This window comes from Drosophila albomicans, chromosome 3, assembly GCF_009650485.2.
Source record: "Drosophila albomicans strain 15112-1751.03 chromosome 3, ASM965048v2, whole genome shotgun sequence".
NCBI lineage: Eukaryota > Metazoa > Arthropoda > Insecta > Diptera > Drosophilidae > Drosophila > Drosophila albomicans.
Genome location: NC_047629.2, coordinates 9,064,595 through 9,092,171, shown reverse-complemented (window position 1 = coordinate 9,092,171; position 27,577 = coordinate 9,064,595). Strand labels below are relative to the sequence as shown.

The following is a 27,577-nucleotide window of genomic DNA, read 5'->3' as shown; positions in this document are numbered from 1 at the left end:
AGCAGTCATAAGCGATGGCTATACAGATATCAGAAATAATATTCAATTGATTTTAGAATTCCACTAAGAATTTCATCACAATCTTTAAGAATATGTAAAGTTCTTAATCTTTTTCTTGTTCAGCGGAATTACTTACGTAATTAAATTGCTTCGCTTGCTTTCCATTGAACTTTCATCAATTCCCCAGCAGCAGCATCAACAATCAAGTCAAGCTACGCTCATTCCCATTCCCATTCCATTACCCATGACCATGGCATTGTCCATTAGTCGCAAATCTTTAGTATATACTATATGTACGAGTATGTGTGGGAGTTTGTTTTTCATCTTCTGTTCTTTAACAGCACAAAATAAGCAAAAACATCTAAGAAATCCACAGACGAGTGTGCTCGACTATGAGATAGCCGGTATCCATTTCCACTTACAGCAAGGGTATTAAATATATCGAAAGCTATATTTGAATTATTTCGATATAATTCAAAATATTCCATAGAGTACAAAATATATACAACTGCAGTCGTTATTGTTCAAATATACCAAATTAATAATTACCAAATGTTATATTCGGTATATTAATGTACTATCACACGCAAAATATACCATAGAGTACCGAATATATCAGATTATCAAATAAAGTAATAAAGACCTGACAGTTACAGACATTTTTGTTCAAATACATATACCAAATAAATATATCGAAATATTTATTTGGTATATCTATGTACCAGTACTTATAAAATATTCTATCAAGAAAAATGTATAGTATAAAGTCAACCAAATCATTTAAAACTCGACAGCTGCAGATGGTTTTATTGCTTATTAAGCTCCGACATCTCCATCCGTTATTGCTTAAATATACCAAATTAATGTACCCAAATAAATATTTGGTATATCGATGTACTACCAAATTTAAAATATACAATAGATAAACATAACGATATCGTCAACCAAAGCTAAGATAAGATAATTGTAAAATTTTTAAAATTTTAATCTGATAACAACTACATATATTAAATAAGCCAAAAATCTAGATTTGAAATTAGTATTGGTTTTATTTCTATTTGCGGGGTTGATCAAGAAGATGCCAACAAAGTTATAATACCCTTCTATCCTATAGGTGGAGGGTATAAGAAAAAAATTCGCATTCGAGCTTCCTCGCCTGGACTCCTCTTAGTTCGTCTGTCATTCTCAGCTAATGGCTTCTGTTGTTATATTTATTTGTTAAACAGTTCATCAGATGTTCGCAGTCAATACGGAAATGTAAAGGAAGAAGCAAGCAGAATGACTGAAAAGTGACGAAAGGAAGCGATGTAAAAGAAGCGTAACTAAGACGGGAAATGCTAAATGCGGCAATGGAGCAATGGAGCAAACGGAAATCCCTCGGGCATAACTAACAAAACTGTCAATTTATCATTTCCGTTTGTTAACGCGTCGCAAATTGTGCGCTCAGAAAATGTTTTTGCACGCTTTCAAAAGCCATTTTGATCACAAAGTGCGAACGGACAACGAATGGACTCGACGCGTTCTGTTAATGGCACAGCTGAAAGACCAGCCACGCCCCACATCGCCTGCGACTGCGACCGCTGTCGACATTTATTGTGTACATAAAGATATGCATAATTTGTGCGTGGCGCCAGTTACGAGTATTCTCAATTCCAGAGTCAGAGACTCACACAGTCGGAGGCAAAAATATCAAATAACATTCTGGCACGCATTTCTGGTATTTGTCCGACGCTTTAATGCCACTCTGGTGTCCAATTTTTCACTAGGAGTGAGTATTTTCATGCTTTATGCATTTCTTCCATGTTAATATGCAGCATTTACTCCTTCCACAGTGTGGCTCATCGTTTGGCTTTCATAATTTTTTTGGGCAAGGCCGTTGCGCGCCTATTTTTAGCGTCGCAGACGGACGCACCTTTTAAGCCAAATTAAAATAAATGCCCACACAAGGGTTCACCCTGCCGTATACGTAATATTGTTATGGCTGCTTGCCATGTGCTATTCCATGACCAAACGAGCTGTGAATAGTCCCGTGTGGAGTCGCTAAATTTGTTTTTCAATGCCTCGTCTCCACTCTTCTTCTTTTTTTTCATTGTCTGCTCCTAAAAATTTACGGCCACCAATTTGTAGCTCACCATGTGGCCGAAGCGAACACAATGTAGGAGAAAGACAATGGCGAACTGATTGGACAACGCACTAAGTAAACACAGAAGAAAACGCAAAGTGACTGCGACTGTTGATTAGCTAATGTAATTTCGGCCATCATATTTATTAGAGAGTCTTTGTTAAGTAAGCTCTTTATTTCTTTGCTTTTACTAATACGTAAGCTGATTACATGCTAAAAGATGAGCTAAAAACAGCAATCTCATGAAGTCATCAGATTAAAAGAAAGGATGATCGGGATGTAAAGTTTCATCAATGTTTAAAGAATGAGAGAGGATATATGTACGTATAAGAACACTTTTCATCATCAATAAAATATTCTGGCCTGATACTGAGGAAACAATTCATGTAAAGTAGAATTTATGTAGGTCTTAAGCGATTTAATAGGCGAGGTATGTTTTAGTCTTTTAACATGGTCTCAATCCTGATCAGCAATCAACAATGAAATAATTACATTAATATGATAAAAGAATGAGATGCAAACTGAGCAATTATAAAGTATTTCATCTAACTTATTGTAATAAAACGATTTACTACTGAAGATGATTTATCAAATCATCTTCTTAAGATCAAATATTCTAGTCTTAAAAGTTACCAACATAGAATGATCGAGATGCAAAGTGTTCAATATATTATGCTAATCTAACTTTTAAAAATGCATGTTCGAAATAAACTCTTTAATTCCTAGGTAATTTAAAGTCGTGCATCCCAGTTTCAATTTCTATCCAGTTAGCGCAAAATTCATTTGAATCCAGAAGAAGAAGAAGTAGAAGAGAGCCCACTCCTTTAAGTGTGCTCTAATTAGCCAGGCAACTGCCACGCAAATCAACGAAGTGAGCTGCGAACACATAAAACACGTCCACACAATGACAGTGAACGCGTTGGCGAGTCGCATGTGAGATTGCCACACCTCAGCGCTGGGTGCCAAAGCAAACAAAATATCAAATGAAAAGCATTAGGCAACCAATAAATCAAATGGTTGTCGGGAGCAAGCAAAACGCCCTATTTACTCTCAATTAGGCATACATTTGCTCAGCTCTGTCCTGTCACAGCAGAAACATAATTAACAAGCAGCAAACACACACACACAACCAACTAACTTACACCGGAAACGGAAATGGAAATGGAAATGGAAATGGGCAAGAGAGAGAAGACGCGTTGCGTATTTGTGTGTTCGGATCGAACTAATTGAAAGCGCTTTTGGAGCTCAAAAGCTTTGACCAAAACTCAAAGTATTCGGGTTTCAGTTCAGTTTTAATTAAAATTATGCAAATATCTATGATAAGCCCAAAATATTAAGCATACGCCCCAGGAACTGCCTCCACCACCATTTTGTGTTGCCTACTTTTAAGCGCTTTTGCGGGGCAACAACAAAAATCATATAATGTGCTTTTGTGCCCTGGCGCCCTCAGCATTTATACACTACACTGAACAAAAGGTGCACTTAAATTTGAATGAAATTTTAGCAAATTTCATCTTTAGAGTATATCCAAGTCGTTGTCATTTCTCAAGGTTTGCATCGAGATTAATTGTATTGAAAACCTCACAAGTATTATCTTGTCTTTTATGCGAAGTTGAGCCATTAAACATGAGAGTATAAGAAATTCGTGAGCATACGCTGCTGTTGATACAATCTGCCAGCACTTAGAAATGGCTTAATTGTTCATTTACAACAACAAGAACAACGACTCTCTCTCTCTCACTCTCTCGCTCTCTGTCTGTCGTTCTTCTATTTGCATTTGACATTAGCACAAAAGCAGCTCAGAGATACTTTACGATGGCTTAGCACTAGGCAAAGTGTTTTATTGTACTTTCCGCTTTTGGGATGCTTATTTATTTAGGATTTTTGTACGTGCGCCTTCTCTCTTTTTTTTAAGGTGTGCGTGTGTTGTCTTGCTTCGTTTTGTATGTCGTGTAGATTTTCGCATGAGTTGACAACTTTATTGCTAATTTGTGTAATTTCTGTACGACCACGCCTCGCTGGCCAGGTAATGAGAGGGCTTCCACTTGGGGAGCGGCCTAGTCGTAAAGATAAGACAAGAGTCCATCTATGATTTATCATCAGCATTTATTAATTAGTTGATAATGCGAGACAATTTCCCTAGTTTGTCCGGGTTGAATAAACTCCAACTGCTGATTGTAGTTTTTGCCGCCGTCTGCTGCTTCTCCTGATTCGGATGCTTGTTGGCAGCGCATTTTTTAATTTATTTTGATTTGCAGCCAAGAGACGCAAAAAGAAAAAACGCAAACATGCTCAGAATGTGTTGAGTCTGACTACGTGTTTATAATATGAATTCTGTTTTCTTGGCACAGCTCACAGATGAAGGCAGACCATAAAGAGACGCCCAGGACGACGACGACTCAAAGGCCATTTGTATGGTAGTTTTTTTTTATACCCGCTACCCATGGGGTAGAAGGGTATTATAAATTTGTGTCTCCAGGAAATGCATGGAACAAACAGAAGAATCATCTTCGACCCTATAAAGTATATATCTTGATCATCTTCAACAGCTTGGTTGATATAGCCATGTTCGTCTAATTTAAGAAATTCTTTTGTATGGTGAAAAACAATATCTTATACAGGACTTAGTTACTTTGGCTGACAATCTGGTATATTTTGTACTCTATTAAATATTTTGAATGTAGTACTTCATCAATATACCAAATGTTGTCTTTTGTATATTTTGGGTATGTTTGTGGTGTATTAATTTAGTATATTTTAAAATTAATTCCGCACTGTTTTGCTTTAGCGGGTATCTCAAATCTTTGTTGTTTGAATGTAGTACTAAAAATATTGGTATATTTAACCTTTGGTATATTTTAGGTATTGTTTTGCAATGGTTCAGTATATTTTAAAATACTTTTATTCACAATGGGTATCTCATAGTCAAGCACACTCGATTATAGCTTTCTGAATTGTTTGAATGTAGTACTAAAAATATACCAAATATTACCTTTGGTATATTTTTAGTATTTTTGCGGTATATTATTTTAATGTATTTCAAAACTCGTATATTTTAAAATACCGCACTATTTTTCTTTTATTTCCAAAGGGTAGCGAGTATCGCACAGTCGAGCACACTCGACTGTAGCTTTCTTGTTTTTTTTTTGTGCTGTTTTTATTCCTTTTGCCAGTTGCCCCTTTTTTATGTTGCTGGCGGCGTATCAAAAACAGAAATCCAAAGATGAGAACTGCAGGCCCCAAAAACAACATCTTAAAACTTAACGGGGAACTATAAAAAAAAATTGGGGAAACATTAAATTTGGCATATTGCAAATAAAATTTAACGCAAGACAAAGAAACAATTTTAGCAGAAATTTCGCTTAAATTGCGAGTATTCTAACCTTTTATTACCCAAATCATTTTTTGCCCTTAGCTTTATAACATTTTTATGTGTATTTCGCTTAGCTGAAACTAGTTGCAATCGTAATAAAATTCTATCAATATGTGTCTAAGATGAGCTATAAATATTTCATGCTTATCGTAATATAACCTCGTTTTATTAAATCCCAAATATGTATGCTAAAAGTACAATTTTTAGTCCAATAGTAAATAGCTACTTTAAAGTATTTCAATGTGTTGCACAAGGGCAAAAGTTGTTTAATGTAATTGCGCTTTAGAAAGCACCGAAATTATAAACAAAATACTTTTAAACCAAAGCACATCAAAGAATGAATCAAGCCCTAATTAGCGCAGCCAAGCAAATTCTACCCATTTATAATATTTATTTTTATGGCAATATACAGCTGGGCCACCATAAAAAAGAGGAGTCGGAGTAGGAGGAGGAGTCGGAGGGGAAATTGAAATCCGCCAACGCACGCATGAAAATGTTTAGCAAATTAAAAGCAACGACTGTTGGCGAGGGGAGGGGGCAGAGTACACACAACACAGGACAACAAAAATGCTAAGCAATAATCATAATTTGTGGTATTAACACAAGACCAGGATACCATGGAACCTGTGGTCCTTTTTGTCGTCCTTGTCGTTCTCGCCAACGCTTTACGGTCGCTGATAAAGTGTCGCTGCGCAATTTATCTGAAAGTTGTGGGCGTTGGAGTTGGGGCTGGAGATGGAGATGAAGAGAGGGAGTTGGGAGTATAGGGAATGAGGTGGCACAGCAGTGGGAGCCAATCCAAATAGCGAACGAACGGGAGCGACGTCGACTGCATTTGTCACGTGGGAAAACACGTCCCGGTAATTTATGAGTCATACTTTTGAGCTCTGCACTTTTATTTTTGTGTGCTTCCAACTCGCGCGCTCAAAATTTTATTTCCATTATTTCGAGGCAAACAAACCGCAAAAGTTGTTTTTGTTCGTTCGTTTGTTCCAAAAATAACTGTGGTTGCAACAACACGAGTCAGCGATATAGATTGAGCGAGTGAGATGGACGGAGTATATTATAATTTAAGTCAAAAGTTCAGCGTTGATGTGTTTCTGCCAAAAAATATATTGCATACTTCATTTGCCAGAATTATGAAAACTTTTGCTGATTCCCCGCGGTGAAATTAACATGAAAGCAGGTTGAAAGGAATTGTGGAAGTGGAAAGCACCTTTGTGCGTATAAATAGGCAGCATATTTATGGTTTCAACACGACAAAAGCATCAAAAAATAATATGCAATGAATTTATGCGCCATGTTAATAATATATTTATGCCATGCTCTTAGCGATGCCATAAAGATATTTATGCAGCGCTTATTAGATAACAGCAGCAGCGAAACATGGCCGCAAGTCTTGCTCTCGGTCAGATCAAGGACAGTGGCAACAGTGCGGCTACTTAACGCAGTTAAGTGCTGCACAAATTTGCCATACAGAAGTCGTAAAAGGCCATGCCGAGGAATGCTGAATGTGTAATCTTCCGTATAGTGTGTGTATTGCGCATATTGAAGTCAGGCGAACAAATTCCCAATCCGTATTCCCACTACTCGTACTTATAGTATGTGAGGCAATATATATTTGCGAGGCCATTAAACACGTTATTGGATTAGAATGCCAGAGAAAGAGAGAGAGACAGAGAGAGCTACTGGGATAAAGATGTGACACACATAGTGCACAACCATAATAAATAATAATGAAGGTAGCCATACAAAATACACTCACACACACACAATGCTTAACATGAATGATTCTATTCGCTGGGCATCTGAAGTTATCGGTCTTACCTTCGTCCTCGACATCGTCATTGAGTTCTGTGATTTCCGTCTTATCGCACGAACGGTCGAGGCCATTTGTTGCTGTCGCCGTCGCCGTCGCTGCCGTCGACTTCGCATCGCCATTGGAGATAATTGAATTTGATTTGGCGTGATTTGTATGATTGTTTGAGGAGGATTTTGATCCGCCGCCATCCGCCAGCTCCAATTGCGGAGCACTTGGCTCCGGTTCGCCGTTGCTGACCGCATCGATGGCGGCGCCATCCTTTGTTTTCAGCTCCTGACTTGTGTTGCAGCCCATTGTTGAGTCTCTCTTTCTGTCTGTCTATCTGTCTTCTGTCTTCTTCTTGTTGTTGGCTTAGACTCTGTTGCTTGGTCTCTGTGCTTCGAGTTGGCCTAGGTAACCAGACTAGGCACTAGCTGTTGTTTAATCAATTGCTACAGCAACAACAACAATGTCACTCATACACACACTCCCGTTTCTTCACGCACACACACACACTTGCACACACATGCACAATAACTTTTTTATGTACTTTGTTTGAGTTTGTTATTTGCACTTTGATTGTGGCTTTGTTGGGTGAAACCTTTTCTGTTGTGAAAGTCTATTACAAAAATACAATTTATTCTTGTTTTTATTTTGTTATTTATTTTGGAATTATTTTTTGTACGTTTCGAAAAGAACTACAAAAAGGTTCACAACCACTAAATTAATCAGCCAGCTTTATTTATTATTGTTGTATTATTTATTATTATTGTGTTTTAATCGTATTGTTTGTTGGGAGTGCGAATTCGAAACTTGGAACGTAAAGCTCTTGACTGACTGACACTGGCACAAGCTCAGGCACAACTGACAAACGCAAGCGGCGCGTTTAGACTAAGACTCACATTCTGGCTGTTATCCTGCAGGAGCTGGGCTCAACAGGAGCAGAGACAGCGACGGCGACAGAGGCAGAGGCAGAGACAGAGGCAAAAGCAGAGGCAGCAACGTCAGCGTTGTCGTCTGCCGGCAGTCAACAACTAGCGGAAAGGAGCCCCAGAAATCGAGAGAACAAAAACTCCGTATCCGTGTGAGAGAGCCACATTCCGCTTTCTCATTTCGTTGGTTGCACACTGGGTAAGCGTTTGAAATGACAAATTTATCTGCATAAAAAGAAGTACATGAAAAAAAATCGTTTTTAATCTACATTATTAATAATAACAATAAATAAATAAAAATGAATAAATTTAGTATTTTAAAATCAATAATGCGCAGTAAATTATTAATAATAATGTTTCAAGCCGTATTTTCCATTTTCAAGTTTTGTTGACATACTAGTTTAAATTTATTTGTAATATGTTTAATATGCTCAAAATTACACCTATTAAAGTTTTGTTTCATCGCTCGTAGCATAATGGAAAAACGAAAAAAAACAAAATAAAGTATGATCAATAATAGCCCAAGGAGTAAAGCACAAGATGTGATATTTTTGACTATGCGTATCCCCTTAAATATAAGTTTTTAGAATATTTTCGTCTAGGAAAGACCATTGAGTCCAAATTTTCCATTCTGCTACGAGCTACGAATCGAAACTTTTTGAGGTGTCGAGTAATTTTGGATATTATGTATTACACATTTAGTTGAAGGAAATTCAAGTTAAATACAGAGTGAAAAATTATTTGTTTTTGTACACGTTTTCGATTCAGACACAAAATCGAACTGGGAAGTCTGAATTCCTTTTATAGAAAAAAATCTTTCTTGTGTTTTTTCTGATCACTATATTCATATAAATTGAGATAAATATCAATGCATAGAAATCCGAGCTATAATAATAAATGTGTTAACAAACCCATACAAAAAAAAATATATTATTTAAGTATTTATCTGAATTTTCTTAGATATTTTTATTCGTTTTTAATTTAAATTACATTATTTAGTTTTCATCTATTAACATTATTACATATTGATGAAATATATAATTAATGTCATGGTCTTCAATATTATTCTTCAATGTTCTTAACTTTTCTTATGTTTACTTTCCACTTTCCACTAGTTGTGTTCCAGTGTGCCTTTGAGTCGGGCTATCCACAATGAAAGAGAACCAAAAATAAAGAGAGAGAGAGAGAGAGAGAGAGAGGCAGAGGGGAAAAAGAGAGCGTAGCAGAGAGGCAGGGCAGCAACATCAGCTGCTGTATGCCATTTTGCATGTTGTTGTTTCTCGGCTTTTGGCTCTGCACAGTTGTTGGCAAATAAACAAAGCGACAGGCAAAGCCGACAGTCAACACGAACACACACACACAAACGCACACACACACGCATACATATTTACGAATGCAGACTACACGGAACCACAAAGCCGCCGAAGCAGAGTTGGTGTCAGAGCTGGAGTCAGAATTGGCGTCAAAAGAAGAGAAAGAGCAGCAGCCGTTGCTGTAGAGTTGCTAAGGCAATGGCAATGGCATCATCATCCTTCAGGATGTCTGCACGCACCAACTTTAACACACTCACACATATACACACACACACACATACATTTGCTGTACCTTTGCGTGTAGCGAGCTGTGAACACAGAAGAAAAAGCCAAATAAAAAACTTACCGTCAAAATATCAATGGAAAGTCCTTCTGTTATCTTTTGCGTTTGCCTTTTGCTTTTTGCATTTTCTTTTTTTGTTTGCCCCAAGCACAACTCATATACATACGTAAGTAGCTAACTAGTTTTGCCTTTTTTTGTTGTATTTTCTGCTACGCTTTTTGCCACAATGCTGCGTTTCGCCAACCTTTTATTTCTGTTATACTTTTTCAACTAGTTTTTTCGCTCCTCTTTTTTGGGCTTCCTTTTGGGAGTTTGCTTTGTACATATAATAATGTATATTTGTGTGTGTGAGTGTGTTTGGGTTCCTTTAAATACATGTTCGTATATAGAAGTGCGTGTGTGTGTGTGTGAGTCACTCAGAAATGAATTGGTCTGCTCTTATTGTTTTTCCCCTCCTCCCTTTTGTCATCCCTACCCACAAGCATCCCAACCACAGCCGCAGTTGAGGCCACAGTCACAGGGTGTCGTTATCATAAAGCCAAATGTCTGCCTAGTTGACTGCCGCAAAAAGCAGCAAATAATCGTAAAGATGCGACTGCATATGTAAATACTTTAAGTAAATTTCCTGTCCTTAAAAAAGGTAACGTGTGTTGGCTTCGGTTGGCAAAAGTCTAATCAAAAGTGACACTGAAATTACGACCGCAGCTATTCAAATGTGAATATAAAAACGAGTCACCCTGTATGCGCACACGGCAAATATTTAACAATTATGCAAAAATATTTCCGCACTTAAAAAAAACAGCCGACATCTGGGAAAATGTTCGCTAAATGCCTCTCGCTTGTGGTTCACAATTAAAAATATTGCATAAAGCAAATAAATCATTTCAGCTGCGTTTCAGCAAAACTCTATTACCAAAGTTTCCAACACAAAGGACTTAAAACTTAATTTAAGTCTCTGACGACAACTGCAGCTCTTATCTGTGCTTGTAGCTGCATTTGAGCAGTCAGCAAATGAGAACTTTACTCGACAGCTGGCATACCCTGTAAGGTTGGTAAACCGAGTCAAGCGAGTAGAAATCAAGCAACTCTTAAGCGAACAAATGCTGTCAGCTGTCGCATTCGCAGTGCATGCGGAAGCAGACTGAAGGAAGTGAGAATTGAATGTAATGCGTGAATTCGAACATTCCACAAGACGCCCCCAAAGAAGAGAGGAGGGGGAAGGAGCAACCAAAACACAACCAAAATGAACTACAAAACATTGCGTCGCTGATGTCAACGTTCATTTTAAGACGCGAGATAGCGGCACAAAACATTTCCAAGGAAAATGCAAGGATACTTGTCGCCTCGCCTCGGACTGGAGGAGTAGGAATACTTTTGGTTGTGCCTCGTCGGGGAGAGAGGCATGACAAATGCTCTCTGCGAGACGCAAAACCCTTTCTGAGGTTGATAAAGTGACAGACAACGATGTTGTCCCGACTCTTATGGCCTTCGCCATAATTGGTAAGGCGAGGGACGCAGGAAGCTGTTTCAAGTTTGCGCATCATTTGGCCGCCGAAATGCAAAGTCATTATTTTGGCCAAAAAGATAAAAATACTCGAAGCTTTGTTTCGGCTCTGCCTTCTGATCTGGGCAGCATTTCGATTTTTGTGTGCTTGCTTGCCGTTTTTAAAGAAGGAAGCACAGGAGCGTGGAACGTGCCAAACCATATTACGTATACGTCGTGTGTTTGCTGTGAACTCTCGGCCTACGAAATGGCAGGAAGCAGTCCCCTCCGCTTATGTGTATGTGTGTGCTGGTGTGCTGGTGTCCTGGTGTATGTTGTTGTGCCCCCTCTATCCCTTGGGACATCTGCCAAGTGGAAAGTTTTCGCGTCCTTTTTGTCTGAAGTTCAACGGCGCGCAACAACTTTTCGGGACTGCACAAATTGACAGCAGACCAACAAATTCTACTATATATGTACGTATGCTATGTGAATTTATGTTTTAAAGTGCCGGATTTGGCCGTGTGGCTTTAGGCTAGCGGAAAACAGCTCCAGCAGGTTATGCACAAAGCCAAACAAAGTCAACGCCCAAAGCCAGTTTATGCTTCTCCAACCAAATAAAATGTTGGCTCCCAAAAACTTTTTAAAGTCCACAAGAAATGCCCTCACTCGTTTTACCGCTTCCCTAACTTTTGGCAATCCACTCTAGGATTAATTTGGCATTTAAATTTAATTCATTAAGATGGCTAGTGAAGCACATTCAGCTCTCTCCCTTGATTCTTGTTTCTTTTCTTTTTGCTGGGGAAAAAAATGAATATACTCACAGAAACATTTCTGATGACACCTCCATTCGCTGTGCCGTGACACATTTTAGTGTTGATTTGCGTTGCCTTCGCTTGGCGACACAAAAAGTCGCTAGATATAATTGAATTAGCAGCGACATGATATATGATTCGTTTGCTGAATAGTTTGCCGAAATAGCATTAAGTGTTTGTTCATATATTAATCATACGCCCAGTGGTCTAGCCTAAATCCAGCGATGAATTTCAAATTAATGATTCGCATGCTTATTATTAATATGGCTGACAAGATGAAGTATGGTTTTTAAGGTATATATGATATAATATGTATATGTACATATGTATATCCTATAAATGGGCTAGATTTCGTTAGTTGAAAAGCTGATTCATCTTAAAGCAATCCTCTTTGGTTGGCAATCTGGCATATTTTGTACTTTATGGTATATTTTAAATTAAGGAATATATAAATATACGAAATATAGAGTTTGGCATCTTTTAGTATTTATTCTGTATACTAATTTGATATATTTTAAGAATATTGATACTGCAATATTTTTGCTCCATGGTATATTTTAAATGTGTGAGTATATTAATATACCAAATATAAAGTTTATATAGCTTAGATTCTTTCGGTTTATTAATTTGGTATAATTTAAGAATACTACTACAGTATTTTACTCTATGGTATATTTTACATGTAGGGGTATACAAATATACTATACAAAATAAAAAAAATATTTTAGATTTTTTCGGTATATTAATTTGGGATATTTTAATAAAAATACTAGACTATTTACTCTATGGTATATTTTCAATGTAGGTGTCTATAAATATAGCAAATATAGAGTTTTATATACATTTTAATATTTTTCGTTATATTAAATTGGTATATATGTTTAGATTTTCTTAAAAATGGATAGCGAGCGGGCTCGGTTTTAGCTTTCTAACTTGTTCTAATAAAGAATTCGAATTGTAATATGCTATAACAAATAAGAATCTCTCAAGGTCCTCACATTAAATGTCAATAGCAACTTCTTTAACGACTTTAATAAGCAAGAAAGTTTACAAAACTTTCACTGTTAAAGTGAGGCATATTTTTTTATAGCTCGAAATTAATAAAGTGAAACATGAGCCTATGACTAAGTTTAGGGACAAGTTTTGTTGTTTTCGCTCGCTTGGTTTTATATAGTTCTCCCTCGTGTGTGCTATTTCTAATTTTCCAACTATTAGCTTAATTTGGGGCACACACACACACACACACCCAGTAATACTCCCACACACACACATGTGGTCACCCAACTCACACGTGTCTCGGACTCGCCTCAACGGGCGTAATTGTTAATTAAAAGCGGACTCGGGTCACGAATTGTTTACACGGCTGCGAGAGAGACCATGAAGCACGAACCATGGAAATGGAAATGGAAAATGGTCAGTGAAAGGTGCCGAACAATGTCATAAAGCTTGAGCTGTCGTAAGCTGCTTAAATTCAGAAGTTGGATTGCGGTCGGACTTTATTGAATTGAGAATGGAGTTGCCCGGGGTTTTCGTTTTTTTATTGACATCGTAAAATTGTTTAGAAAATAAGTTTATGACACAAATACCGAGCATTATTATGTTATTCTAATACATTTTTAATGCGCCCAGCGAGAGTTGTGGCTGGGGATTTGTTTGAGGACAGGGCTAAAACCGATAAGTAATTGGCTAGCAAGGCCAATGAAATGTGAAACATTTTCTGATTGGATTGCACGATATAAAGAGACTCATTCAAATAGAATATAGAAAGCGATATGTTGTGTTCGATAACTAAAGAGAAGAAGAAGAACTTTATGCCAGTTCTTGACCTTGATGTGCTTCCTCAAGTGTAATTGATGACACAGCGAAAATGAATGCGTAATGTGCGTTGATTCCCTCAGCTGCTGAAATATATGATAGTCGGGTTAATTTAGATGACATTTCATGCACTAGACAAAACTGGGCACAAATCTTTGTCAACCTTGACAATTGCTTGGCAACAACACATCAATCACTTGCCACTCGCTGAATTCATCAATCAAGCAATCTCTGTGTGTGCATCTGTGTGTGTAACAGGTTAAAGAAACTTTTGCTAAAATGCGTGTCGCCCTCAGAAACTAGTCTGAGAACTGTGGCAGACATGTCAACTAAATTGAAAATGCCCATTGAAATGCAAGGCGATGCCTCGCATAGCTGATGGGAAAAAGAGTTTGCTGGCTGGAGTGGGGATTGTTCCGTTACCTGACTGACTGACTCCACAGGCAGATTGTCTCTCCGTCTCTGTCTACTCCCATTGAACTGTGAGTTCGTGCGCCTAAATGTATGCTATTGTCAGAGCACATTCACTTCGTGCAATGGACAAGACCAACGAAAAACGAGGCGTATGACAGCCAAATGACACACACACACACACACACACACAACACACACACTGTTTGGTTATGCAAATAGTCCGTGTTGTTGGCGCTCTTCTGCTGCTGTTGCTGCTGCTGTCTGTGGCGTGTGTGGCACATTCATGTAACCCTTTTCAATAAGCATGTGAGTGGATTTGTGCATTCGCCTACGGAGCCGGAGGCGGAGTCTCGTGTCTGCATTTCAGTCACCACAACGAGACGAGTAATTGAACCGCCTTCACATCGATGTTTGTACATGTGAGTGTGCATGATTTTAAAGTCAACATTGAACAATTTTGACATACGAACTGCCAGTTTTGGTTTGCCGCTTGTCTGCCACTCGCTTTTCGACTTTCCTCCCACTCTTGTCTCTGTGTACAATTGCCGTCTAGCGCTTGTGATAATGGCCATGTTGTGTACAATACGATATGATAGCCAGCCATTTGCAGTCGACTATTGAGATCTCTTTAATGCCCTTTGGCAGTTGGCAGGAGTTGGCATGAATGTGTTCGACATGCAAAAATAATTGCTGACTTTAAAGCCCATCAAATTTCAAGCGAACCTATTTCCATGAAAGGCTAAAAACACCCAAAAGATTCTAGTGAAAAAGAACGTGACGCGCCCTTGGCATATGAAAAAGACTTCTTGTACCATTTTAATTACATTGTTTTCTGCACCTTAACGTGTGAAAATGCTATTAAAGGCAGTAGAGCAAACAAAGCGAGCGACTAACAATGAAAAAAACTGTCCCAACACTTTGGCGACTCTCGAATACTCTCAAAGTATTACAGCTTATTTGACGTTATTAACAAGGCTTACACATATATTTGTGTGCCACAATTAAACGTTGGCAAACAGGTGACGCATTCCACCAGCTGTGGCAAGGGATTGCAGATTAGAATAGAGTTGGAGTTTGGGATTATTTGTTGGGTGTGTTTGTTGTGTTGTGGTTTTCTCGACAACTGACCGCGCTGCCCAATGATGGAAACCAAACGATAATTTCCGTTATTTCTGCTGCTGCTGTTGCTGTTTGCCCGAAACTGTTCAGTTTGTGGCAACAAACTGGGTCTTAACATGCAAATTTCCATTTAGTGGAAAAGCTTTTTGACGGCACGAAACGCGATCCAAATGCGATATGGGCGGGCAACAGTTGCTGCCACTGACTGGACTTTCAAATCGTCACTGGATAATCAATTTAACATTTAATATTCCAACTAGTCGTAATACTTAAAACTAAAGTACACATTAGCTTCTCTCTAGGCACATTTAAAGTCACGCTAAGAGATGGCATCCAACTTTAATGTGACATTCTGATAGCTCCAAGCAACAGCCCAACGTGTCGTGTGTCCTTGGTGGAACTCTGTGGTGCTTACATTGCTAATCTGATGCTCTTTCAGCAAGTCCAAGATCTTGGGCACATTCGCCTTGACGCCCAACATGCTAGTGAAAATGCTGCAAAAGATTGGAGCCGTCAAGCAGAGTTTATAATGGAATATTATCGCACTTACAGCACGCGACTCTTATAGAGCTCGCTTTCCTCGATAATGCGCTGCACGAACTGGACTTCACCACCAGCACAGCTCAACTCCTCGGCATGCCCGGTGCGCACATTGTTGGGCGCTGGACGACGCTCTGGATTGCGGGTATTGCCACCAAAGGGATTCTCCGCGTTTGAGTCGAAAAAAGGTGGATTACAGAGGCAAAAGTGAAAGTCTCGCTTTGCTGTTTCGGCGGCGGATTCAAAATAGCTTTTGAATATGCTTTGCTTGTCGGGCTGTGCATAAACTTCCACAAGTGCGTCCAGCTTATTGCGCTTAACATTGTCGCGGGCATATTCAATGTTCGATTGCTTCGACTCGAGTGCCAACATGCTCCATTGATTTTTCTTGGCTGCCAGCAGCGAGTAAATGCACGAGGACCCACAACCTAGAGCACAACTATTATTAATCTGTCTACTTAACCTATTACTAACTACTTACCTATGTCAATGCCACGCACTGTGTCCAACCGGAGAGGCGCCAACAAATCCTCCAACCACAAAATGTAGTTGAGGCGCAGAGCTAAAGTGGGCACCAAGCTGCCTGGTGCGAAATCCACGTGCAGCTCGAAATATTCCAGCAGCAGCATTTTGGTCAACTCTCTCAATGTGCGTTCATTGCGAAAGTTAAGCGACACTTTGCCATTGAGTTCCTGCAAACACACAAAATAAATATCAACTTTTACATTCTAGATTGTTTTGATGTGTTTAACTCACCAGTTCACACACTTGACGAAAGCTCTTGTGCTTGATGGCCAGCTTGGTATAATCCGGAGCAGTGCGCAGCACATTCCGAGGATGCATAGCAAACTTTTTATTATTGTTCTTCACCATTTTAATGGGTAAATAAACAAATTCAACAACCGAAACGTTTTGAATTGAATTTATCGCAACAAGTGCTAGAGATGGCTCAACAATGTTGGATTTATCGATATTTTTAGTATATTTAAATATCGAGTTTGCATAGAAATATCGATGTTTCTAATAATAACAAATGTATTATTATTTATTATTGCATAAAGAATTCACTGGTTTTCTTTCAATATTAATTTTTATAATTATATTTAAGCAAATAAATGCCAAAATACCAGCTAAAATACCTTAATTGCATTGGTTGGTGCTAGTATATTTTCAAATGCAAGTAGACCAAAGGCGCGTTATTCAAAATATATACCGAAAAGTATTTATTATACGGGTTACGGCTCACTAAGCAATAAATGTTTGCTTTGAAAGTATAAAAAACATTGATTTTTATGTTCAATAAACATTTAGAATAGAATTTTCCATCTTATTACGGTACATATATTATTCGTTGGATATTCTGAAATTGTCCACAAACCTTTTATTCCCCGTTTGTGTCTTTAGTACATATCGAAACTCTGGACTTTAAAATTTATGAAGACGAAATGTAAAGATTCTCTACATTTTGGTATTCCCTAGTAATTGAAAAACATTGATTGACTTTACTAAAATAAGCTCAACACTTTTAATTATATCTATAATTTGTAGTAACTATTTAAATTCGTGTAGATTGCAATAACAAATACTAATAAAAATCCAACGGAGACGTGAGAACTACAAAATCGGATAACTGCACTCGCTGGCGATGCCGCAGAAGCTGCCAGCATTGCGAGGCAGACGCATGAATCCAGACTCGCCCCAGTTTTGGGAGTATGAGTTCTTGATGATCCAGTAGTCACGTCCATTTTCGCTGCCATAGCCAACGACAACGACGGAGTGGTTAACTTCATCCCTGTTGCACTCCTCGTCCTCGTAGATGCCGCCCTCGTACTGCTCGAAGGATATGGGACCTGCGTTCATGGAGCAAGCTAGAGGTCCGAGTGTGGCAATCACTTGCTTCATCTTCTGCTCATCGCCAGGATCAATGCGAGCGTAGTCGCGAATCTTAACGATGCTCTCGCGAGGATAAACGCCAGCAGTTTCATTTTGCCTGCACTGCATTTCAAACTGCTGATAGGGATACTTGTTGGCCAGCGTAATTCCGTGGTCCCGTATATACTCGAAGCCGTACTCCTGGAAGCCACCGTCGCAGCCCATGTTGCCGTAGTCATCGGCACAGTCCATCAAGTTCTGCTGGGACAGCGGCACCAGAACACCGGTGCGTCGGAATAAATGTCCCTCGAGAGCTCCTGTCGTGGAGAAGGACCAGCAGGAGCCACAGGAACCCTGGAAGCCAGCTGCAGTCACGCCTCCCTTCTCGCGCCAATCAAAGGACGCGGGCAGATTGTCACTCAATGTGCTTGTGGTTGCTGGCAAGAAATTAATATGGCGTGCAGTCAGATCTCTGGGGGAATAAAAAGAGAATTATATTTGAACATTTCCGACTCAATTTCAATATACTCACTCGCCCTGCGTTGAGATCTTGGAACCAAGCAGAGTGAAAACCTCTTTGCGTGTCATGTCAGCGAATATGTTGATATTCAGTTTATAGCTGCCTCCGACTTTATTGTTGGTCAGATCCACCAAAGACTTCTTGGCCACAAAGATGCTCTCGCGAAACTCCCGCTCCCGTTCGTCTGGATAGACTTTGCCCGTCTTGAGCAGAAAGTCATCAAAGTCTCGCACATCGCAGAGCTTGGGGAATGATTGCAGCGCTTGTGGTGACACAGCACTTAGGCAGCCCAACAGCAAAAGCAACAGCAACTGCAACGTCTGCCTCATCTATAAGTAAAGATGATGCCACAGTTGAAATTGTGAAATTGAAGTCAGCAGGTGACAAAGTTGCAAAGACATTTTTACAACGCATTTTATGATGAGATTTGAAAACTGCAATCGATATTCTTAATTATAGGAATTGTATAGACTTGAATCTCTGTCGAATAATATTCTAATGTGATTTCACTTTCATTCATAATGAAAATGTTTACTTCACTTGCTTTAAATTTTACAACTCATGTATTAAGTGATAACTTCACAATCTTCAAAACAAAATGCTTAACTCTTAAGCATTCTCAGAACTTGAAATTTGATTATGTCAGATAAGGTTTGAAGCTTGTAATTTAATCTACAGAGATTATACATCTCTCCTCTATTCACTTTTCATTATCGTTTAGGGTATTCATCATTCCGCATTTCAAAGCAAGTTGCCAGCAGTAAATTTTGGAGATTGCATACGATTGAATGACTTTTTAATGAGTGTGATTATTTTTTATTTTTATTTTCCAATGAATTTTGATTTATATTTACATATGCACGAAATTAACATAGAGGTTTGGCGTTTGATTGCTGCGTCTATCTGTTTGTGGTTTGTGAAATTTTGTGTAACCACATAATAAATCCAAACACAAACCAATTTCTCTTTCAATACGCTCCAAAAATCATCAGCTTTATAGATTTGCACACATCTACACATATGTGGGGTTCACCGGAATGTCTCTGTATTCGAGTTGTATGCGGGTGAAAGGTGGTCCGACTTCCAGCAGCGAGCAGATGATTGGAAAGAGGAGATCGTCGCATCTTTAAAAGTGCTGACTTGCTCGAAAAGTTCGTCGTAATTATGATCATTATTATTGTAACTTGTTCACCAAACAAATGTGAATATTTACATAACCGAACACATTGCGTATTGCAGTTAGATGTCGCACTTTGACTATTGTATTGTATCTCGAGTGATTTTTCCTTTCTTAACACAAACATTGCATTTCCAAATTTTCCTCTCGTTTAAAGAAAGTGATTTTCGAGTCGCATCGCATGAAGAGAACTAATTAACACTCTGTTACTTTATTTGATGATACAAATAAGGTGGATTTGGTTTTGATTTATTTAAATTAAAGAAATTTTATCTAAGTCAAGAGTTTACTCAAATATCAAGTAATAAAATTCTCAGAAGTTTTAAGGGCATTATTGTAAGTTGTAAGGATTTTCAAATTGCAGTGGATGAAGAGAACTAATCAATATTCTGTCACTTTGGATGGATTGATTTTAATTTATGCAAAGATATTTTAACTAAGTAAAGAGCTAACTCCCATATAAAGTAAAAAATTTCTCACAAGATGGAAGGATATAGATTCCTTAAGTTTTTAGTTGCGATCCAAAAATAAAACTAACTAACTATCTGTCACTAAAATTTATAATGTACATAATTGATGATAAAATTAAAGAAGTTTTCATTAAGTAAAAAGTATGTTATATTCTCATATCAACTTATAAGTTTTTCACAATTATTTGGATATAGATAGATTATAGATTTCATTTGTGAAGGTAGATTTCCAAATTTTTTAAAGTATAAACTTATTTCAAGAAAATTATTTGAGTCGCAGGAAAACTAATTAGCACTCTCTTAGTAAAAAGGTTGGCTTTGTTTGTTTCTCAATTTACATAGAGTAAATTAAAGAGATGAAAGGATACAGATTCCTTATGTCTTTGTCTTGTCCTCAAATAACAAGTTAATAATAACATAAAACACGGTAATAATTAAACTAATATCACACACTGTCGCAATCTTGTATAAAATTGTCTTTTTCTTTAAACTCGTTCACTTCAGTTAACATGGTACGAATAAGGTTGTTTTTCTTTCAAATGATCAAATATTTAATGAGTAAAAAGTTAATTCCCAGATTACTTAACAAGTTTCTTAAGGATATAGATTCATGTTTCAACATTGTCTTTAAATCACAAAAGAGTAATTAATTGGAAAGTGCTGATATTATTGGTGGTATTATTTATTTATATTTTCTTTTATATTATTATTTTATTTGAATGTATTTATATCAGTGAGTAAAAAGTTAATTCCCAGATTGTTTAACAAGTTATATATTTTTGAATTATTTTTTTATTTTCATATATTTATGTCACAGAGTAGAAAGTTAATTCCCACATTGTTTAACAAGTTTCTTACAAGTTACAAGGATACAAATTTCTAATTTCTGCCTTTCATCACTGTCTCTAAATCACAAATTAGTAATTAATTTGAAAACGGGAATTTCGTTGTCGTAATCTTCACGAAGATTGTCCATTTATTTACATATGTTTTCGATACAACTTCACTGTTGCATAGTTAGTTAATTGACGTTTACACACTGCACACGCGTGTTAACTTTGAATTTATTAATCACCTTTTATACGTTGTTTGTTTCTGTTTCTGTTTCTCTGTTTCTGTTTCGGTCTTCGTTCCGTGCGAAGATTTGGAAAGATGCCGTTGTCTCGGTCTCGGAGGCTGCGATCGCTTTAAGACGCGCTGGCGACGGACGCTTCAGTTTTATAGGCCATTGCCTAAGCGCTCCCCAACAAGCGAAAGAAAACAAAAAAAAAACTTGCTCAGCTTCGCAAAAGGTTTTCCTTATACTACACTCGTGTTTGTGCTGTTCGCATTAAATGCAAATTAATCATGCATTTTTTATTCAAACTTTTTACATATTTGGTGCTGTCGAAATTTAAAGTGCACATTAGCTGCAACATTTAGTTTGCGACAGGCAAAAACGTATCTTAAAACTTAATAAAGATAGAGTATTTCAAAAGTGGTTTCAATAAAACTAAAGTTTATGCAAAGTTGTACCAAAAAAATATGCTAATTAATTCATTCATAATATCTTGATTATAGTTAACATAAATATTTATGCAATGGATTTTTGTGGATGATTTATAAACCATTTTCAAGTCGTTATTGTAACGTTAAATATGTTTAAAAACGTGATTTTAATACGAACTGTTGTCACTGCTAATTTTTAGTAGGCACATTAAATAGATACGCATATTTTTTGCCTTATTTAATTATTGAAATATTATAATATACAAACTGGATTTGTCTTCCACTTTTAATGATCACACCAAAAGATAACCAAACTGAGGCCACACACTTATTTATTGCCGAATACTGTTATTTGTTGGTACCAGAAATGTTATGTTTATTTTGTTTTATTCACACTTGCAAACCGTTCATCATATAGATTATATATAATGATTCATGATGAATACATATATAAAAATAAATAATCAAAAATTATTGTATGAAAAGGAATGTGTCACACTGAACACAAAATCTATGACTGCATAAATCCTAGATCTAATATTGCAATAGAACTAGAAGTAAACAAGCATGCTACAGACGAGTGTGCCCGACTGTGATATACTCACTACCCATTTTGAATAAAAACAAAGCATTGCTGTATTACTTTTAAAATACTCCAACATTTTATACTGGAATACTAAAATATACCGAAATGTATATTTGTATACATCGATATACCATTACTTTAAATATACACCAGATAGTTTAAAATATACTAAATTATCTGTGAAAGCAATAAATACCCGGATGCTAATGAGGAATATTTTTTAGTTTCTTATTTTCGTTCAATTTTCCTGCTAAACAAATTTAAAAAAAATAAAGAAAAAATAAAAAAAAAATGGCTTAACATGTCTTCCGCAATTTCAACTTTTAAATATAAGGAGTCAACTAAACAATATTAAACAAGTCAAGTGTGCTCGACTGTGAGATATCCACTATCCATTTTGAATAAAAGCAAAATATTACGGTATTATTTTAAAAATATACCGAAAATACTACAAAAATACTACAAATATACCAAATGATATATTTGGTATATCAATATAGTACCACATTTAAAATATACCATAGACGGCACAATGTACCAGATTTTCGGCCAAAGCAACTAAGACTCCTAGTAAGTAGGCGTTTTTGCCAATAAAAAAGTATTTCCTTAGTTCCTTCCACAATTTTTATCTGATGGCAATCAATTTTCAGGACTCATAAATACTATAGTTATTATTGTATACACCAAAATTCGCAGCTCAAGCTTTAAAATTGCGTCTGTTATTCGATTTATTTGATTTTCGGGGGCGGAAGGGGGTGTGGCAAAAATTTGAAACAAACTTGATTATAGCTCTATCTCTTATAGTCTCTGAGATCCAGTGTTTCATACGAACAGACACACAGACACACAGACGGACAGACGGACATGGCTATATGGCTATGTTGAAGCTGATCAAGAATATATATGGTATACTTTATAGGGTCGGAGATACCTCGTTCTACCTGTTACATACATTTCCTGCCGGCACAAAGTTATAATACCCTTCTACCCTATGGGTAGCGGGTATAAAAATGAGAAGAAGTTTTAATGAAATTCTCCAAATATTGTGAATATTAGAGCAGCTGCCGTACAAATTCTATACATATGTTTCAATATAACCGATTTTGTGAGCTCACCATGTGAAAAATATAGAGAATCCAATGAATTGAAAAATCAGCTTTTTATAGCCTTTTTTCTAATTTTTCAGCTTTTATTTCTCAACAAACTTTGGCAACACTGCTTAGGAGTCAACTAAACAATATTAAAAAAGTCTTGAAATATTTTCCACCTTAACCATTAGTTATTTTATAAACAAAAATAGAAAAAAGTAGCTCTATTTTTAATTTCGCAACTTTATATACTTTATGGGGTTGGATATGCTTTTTCTGCCTTGGACATACATTTCCTGTAGGCACAACATTATAATACCTAATACTCTACCCATAAGGTACCGAATATAAAAATTGTTGACATTGTGTTACAGACTAAAATGCAGATAAAATTTGGTTTATAATTTAGCCAAGCCTTTACTGCTATACGTCCTAAATCGACCTTAAGCAACGAAGGGCGAACATTATATAACCTTTAATTAATATATTTATGATCTATTCCACAAACATAGATCCATGGGTTTCACTTTTATTTACTTTCTTGCCAACACTTTTACTGCCTTAGATTTCAACCAAACTTCAATAAAAATGTTTTGTTAGTCTCATCATTTATGAGCTTGACATTGTGGCCATAATTTCCGGCAAATCTGAATACGATTGTGAGTTTAAATGCAGCACCTGCAGAACAAAAATTTAGATAAAACTGGGCCAGTGGAAATTATAAATTAACAGGCACATGAGAACGCAACGATTGTGGGCCGTGTAAACAAAACACGCCCAAGATGATGACGAGTCAAAAACGAATATCGGCAGACTTCGTAGTGATCGTCGTAGAGTCGTGGAGTCGTTTAGGAAGTTACCTGTGTAATATACATAATAATTAGACAAGTGCGAATTAAGTATGTGTGTGCCCAAAGAACGATAGTCATGAATTTAATGCCATACCATGCTTCGTACTCGGTGTGTAGAAATCTATTTGCACTGTTCGTGGTGCGGCTTTTATCTTCTATTTACTTGTCAAATCATAAAGAAAGTCTCTGGATGCATGCCACTATATAAATGCTTGGCCAACACTCGACTATCAGCTAGTGTCTATCATAATTTCACGATGTTAAAGCTGTGGATCTGTTGTGCTTTAGTCTCCTTCGCGAGTGCCTACAATCATGGAGAAGCTGCAGCTGAATTTGCCGCATATGTTGTAAGTGTGCTAGAATTACAAATTATACAAAGTGTCGGATATCCCTAACAAAAAATTGTATAGTTAAGTATTTGATATACTCCTGAATTGTTGTTGTCGCAATAACATTTTACCTAAAGTCTTCTGGATCGGCAGGGGTTGTCTTTTTGAGTCATAGTTCATTCAGATTAAAAAAAATTATGTTCTATTAGATTGATCCCTCAAAAAAAAAAAGGAATTTGAGTGTAAAAGTGTTTCCTTCCGAAAAATATGACATACAATTTTGGATATGAATTCTACAAAACATTCAAACATTCAAACTATATGTGAACATTAAATTGTAAAATTCGTGAACAACAATCAAATCTATACAAAATTATAAATTGCTCAATTTAGAAAATATTTTTCACCTTTTCGATGTTGTTCCTTTGCTTAAGTTATAGAAAGTCCTTGTGAAAAGTTATTGGGTAAAACTAAACCAGGAATGATCCTCTGAATTAATTAAAACACTTTCTATTTCATAAGATAGTTGGTTCTATATGAAATATAAATTTTAATAAAAAAAAAAATAAAACAAATAAAAATATTAAATAAGTAAAATAATGTTTGCAATTATTTTAAAGAATAGGACAAAAATAAGAATAAGGCTGCACCACCAACATTTTTTATTTAAGTGTTTACTCATTTCCAATTAAATGTAATTGTTTTTGTTTTTAAATTAACTTACTATAATTTGACTAATATTGCAATAGAACTAGAAGTAAACAAGCATGTTACAGACGAGTGTTCTCGGCTGTGATATACCCGCTACACTTTTCTATCGAAATTTTTGAAGAAACTTAGTTCTGGTCAAAAATAAAATATGTATTCGAGAAGTAGTAAATATCTTAGTTGTCCTTATTGAATACTGTCCCAAAATTAGGATGACCCTAAAAAGGCAACGTCATATAACGAAATAAGTTAGAAATGATGATAGAAATTAAATATTTAAAATTAGTTAGAAATGATCCATTTATATGAATTGTTTAAAATATTGAATATTTATGAAAGAGTGTCATGAAAACTGCTCAATAACTTAATTTAACTTTCTTCGTGTTTTAGGCAGAATTTGGTAAAACTTACCCCACTACCGCTGCGAGAAATAATGCCAACTATTACTTCAACTATCACACCAAGTTGATAGCACAGCAGAATGCTTTGGCAGATCGTGGAGCGAGCAGCTATCGCGTTGCAGTAAATCAGTTCTCCGACATTCGTCTGATCACCTTTGCTGCCCGCTTGCCACAGGCTGTTTACCCCGCGGTTTCCTACAACTCGACACCCGTGGAAGTGGACACGACGGTGGCCGATGAAATCGATATCCTCACTGAGTACGGTCTCAATGTGACGGCCCAGGATCAAGGCACTTTGTGCAGTGCCAGCTGGGCTTTTGCTGCCGCCAAAGCTATACAGATATTGAACGCTGTGCCAAACGATCTGACACCTTTGAATTATTCTGCTCAGAGCCTGATTGACTGTGCTGGCATGAGCACCGCTTGCACCACCCAGGTGCCCCAGATTGCCTTCGATTACCTGACCCAGGAGACGGGCACGACTTTGATACCCGAGGAAGACTATCCGGAACGGAATAACTCCCTTCAGGGCATGTGTGTGCCCACAATGGCTGCCGCTGGCATTAAGCTAGACACCTACTCGAGGATAACGGATGGCGATGATGCCGCCGTCATGCGTTATGTGTCCAGCTCCATTCCAGTCATCGTTGAGTACAATCCGGCCACCTTTGGATTCATGCACTACAGCAGTGGCGTCTATGTGCCCCCAGTCAGAGCCAGAGCAAGCAGTTCACAGTTCCTGGTTGTCGTTGGCTATGGCCATGATACAGAGAGTAATCTGGATTACTGGCTGTGCATCAACTCGTTTGGCGACACTTGGGGCGAAGAGGGCTTCATCAAAATTGTGCGTAGCTCAACGCAGCCTATTGCCAAGGGAGCCATTTTCCCAAATAGCTTAGGAGTCGTTACTATGCAATTAATCTTTTAAAGTTTGTACTATATTTAAAATTATTCTAAGAATGTCGAAACACAAGTATTTAAATAAAGTAAATACATTATTCATATTAACAATATTTAAAAAAAAAATAATGTTTTAAAAATGTTTTTTAAATAAAGATAATATAAATATATATAAATATGAGCAATAATGTAAAAATTCACTTTTCAATGGGTATTCACAAAAGATTATATTCCGTAAGTGATATCAGCCAAAATTATTAAACCAGCTGATGAATATAAAGTTAACCCTTTCGTTATTATTTTATTATTTATTATTATTTTTATAATTTAATCGCGTAAACATTATATACATTTTACATTTTATCATTCAAAAAGTGGCGCTTTTGTGCCTAAATACAAAATATACCAATATACCTAATAAAGTGTAACCAGCACGTATTTATACATATTATGTATTTCGGTATATTTTTAACGCAGCATGGATATTATTTAATTCAGTTACGGTCACACTGCACCGCAAACACAAGTCGCACCAAACATTACTATTTTTATTGAAAATCTTAAGATTTGTTAAGTAAAGATGTCGGAAACAAGCTCCAAGGAGAATGTCAAGACCGCTATGACTTATATTTGCGGCGGTAAGTAAAAAACCGCCACAACATAGCTAAATTCACGTTATGGAGGTGTACTTGAGTTTCGCAAGCGTGCACATGTTTGCGGTAGCAACAAATTCATTGAAATTGTTTATTGATTAAACCATTTTCCTTAATTCTTGAAAACAGAATGCCACCATGAGAATGAGATGCGTCCTCGTGATCCTATACGTTGCCGTGAGTGCGGCTACCGCATCATGTACAAGAAGCGCACCAAGCGTCGTAAGTAGCAAGGCACTGGAAACATGCAGCGCAACCTGCAATGCTTCTCAAACTGTACGTTTTCAATAACATTTCGATTTCTTTCGCAGTTGTTGTGTTCGATGCTCGTTAAACCGTTTGACTATGGAATGGAAAACTAATTTAGAGTTTTAGCTTGTAATTGAAAAATATATTCTTAAATATAAGAGACGTGTAATCAATACAATTTTGTTTTATTCCTGTAGAATGTGTTTTTCTTGTTTGCAAGCAATCCGTACTCCAATATATGGATTGTCCAGATTAAAATATTTTAGGTGAATCTCGCT

General features: G+C 37.0%; 5 protein-coding genes across 6 annotated transcripts in view; 2 read left to right on the top strand and 3 right to left on the bottom strand.

The window, feature by feature from the left end:
* Positions 1 to 8,173, bottom strand: part of LOC117567939 (uncharacterized) — a 52,045-nt gene extending 43,872 nt beyond the window's left edge. The window contains exon 1 of one of the 2 annotated variants that reach the window (XM_052004498.1): positions 7,323 to 8,173. In XM_052004498.1, the coding sequence (XP_051860458.1) occupies positions 7,323 to 7,611 (289 nt within the window). In that variant the 5' untranslated portion in view covers positions 7,612 to 8,173. The remainder of the gene's footprint in view (positions 1 to 7,322) is intronic. The other variant, XM_034248230.2, reaches the window with a different exon arrangement.
* A 7,518-nt stretch (positions 8,174 to 15,691) lies between these two features.
* On the bottom strand, positions 15,692 to 16,962 carry LOC117568335 (U6 small nuclear RNA (adenine-(43)-N(6))-methyltransferase). Its single transcript, XM_034248919.2, has 4 exons — positions 16,764 to 16,962; positions 16,489 to 16,699; positions 16,018 to 16,435; positions 15,692 to 15,961 (listed from the first exon to the last, which is right to left on the bottom strand). The coding sequence occupies exons 1-4, from the start codon at positions 16,878 to 16,880 to the stop codon at positions 15,787 to 15,789; spliced, it is 921 nt and encodes a 306-aa protein (XP_034104810.1). The 5' UTR covers positions 16,881 to 16,962; the 3' UTR covers positions 15,692 to 15,786.
* A 547-nt stretch (positions 16,963 to 17,509) lies between these two features.
* On the bottom strand, positions 17,510 to 21,241 carry LOC117569037 (procathepsin L). Its single transcript, XM_034250035.2, has 3 exons — positions 21,122 to 21,241; positions 18,412 to 18,728; positions 17,510 to 18,351 (listed from the first exon to the last, which is right to left on the bottom strand). Exons 2-3 carry the CDS (start codon positions 18,726 to 18,728, stop codon positions 17,622 to 17,624), a joined length of 1,047 nt encoding a protein of 348 aa, XP_034105926.1. The 5' UTR covers positions 21,122 to 21,241; the 3' UTR covers positions 17,510 to 17,621.
* Positions 21,242 to 24,220: 2,979 nt separating this feature from the next.
* On the top strand, positions 24,221 to 26,496 carry LOC117568410 (uncharacterized). The gene is made up of 2 exons (XM_034249051.2): positions 24,221 to 24,406; positions 25,487 to 26,496. The coding sequence occupies exons 1-2, from the start codon at positions 24,254 to 24,256 to the stop codon at positions 26,423 to 26,425; spliced, it is 1,092 nt and encodes a 363-aa protein (XP_034104942.2). The 5' UTR covers positions 24,221 to 24,253; the 3' UTR covers positions 26,426 to 26,496.
* A 383-nt stretch (positions 26,497 to 26,879) lies between these two features.
* LOC117569398 (DNA-directed RNA polymerases I, II, and III subunit RPABC4) lies at positions 26,880 to 27,498 on the top strand. The gene is made up of 3 exons (XM_034250534.2): positions 26,880 to 27,035; positions 27,180 to 27,272; positions 27,362 to 27,498. Exons 1-3 carry the CDS (start codon positions 26,978 to 26,980, stop codon positions 27,382 to 27,384), a joined length of 174 nt encoding a protein of 57 aa, XP_034106425.1. The 5' UTR covers positions 26,880 to 26,977; the 3' UTR covers positions 27,385 to 27,498.
* The last annotated feature ends 79 nt before the right edge of the window (positions 27,499 to 27,577 follow it).

Bases quoted from the DNA above. Each gene is read 5' to 3' on its own strand.
- LOC117568410 (XM_034249051.2), top strand. From the start codon at position 24,254: ATGCCACTATATAAATGCTTGGCCAACACTCGACTATCAGCTAGTGTC. The intron at 24,407-25,486 runs GTAAGTGTGCTA...TTCGTGTTTTAG, and splicing joins CTGAATTTGCCGCATATGTT to GCAGAATTTGGTAAAACTTA.
- LOC117569398 (XM_034250534.2), top strand. From the start codon at position 26,978: ATGTCGGAAACAAGCTCCAAGGAGAATGTCAAGACCGCTATGACTTAT. The intron at 27,036-27,179 runs GTAAGTAAAAAA...TCTTGAAAACAG, and splicing joins TATGACTTATATTTGCGGCG to AATGCCACCATGAGAATGAG. The intron at 27,273-27,361 runs GTAAGTAGCAAG...TTTCTTTCGCAG, and splicing joins CAAGAAGCGCACCAAGCGTC to TTGTTGTGTTCGATGCTCGT.
- LOC117568335 (XM_034248919.2), bottom strand. From the start codon at position 16,880: ATGGTGAAGAACAATAATAAAAAGTTTGCTATGCATCCTCGGAATGTG. The intron at 16,436-16,488 runs GTAAGTAGTTAG...GTTGTGCTCTAG, and splicing joins AGTGCGTGGCATTGACATAG to GTTGTGGGTCCTCGTGCATT. The intron at 15,962-16,017 runs GTAAGTGCGATA...AATCTTTTGCAG, and splicing joins CTCTATAAGAGTCGCGTGCT to CATTTTCACTAGCATGTTGG.
- LOC117569037 (XM_034250035.2), bottom strand. From the start codon at position 18,728: ATGAGGCAGACGTTGCAGTTGCTGTTGCTTTTGCTGTTGGGCTGCCTA. The intron at 18,352-18,411 runs GTGAGTATATTG...TTATTCCCCCAG, and splicing joins AAGATCTCAACGCAGGGCGA to AGATCTGACTGCACGCCATA.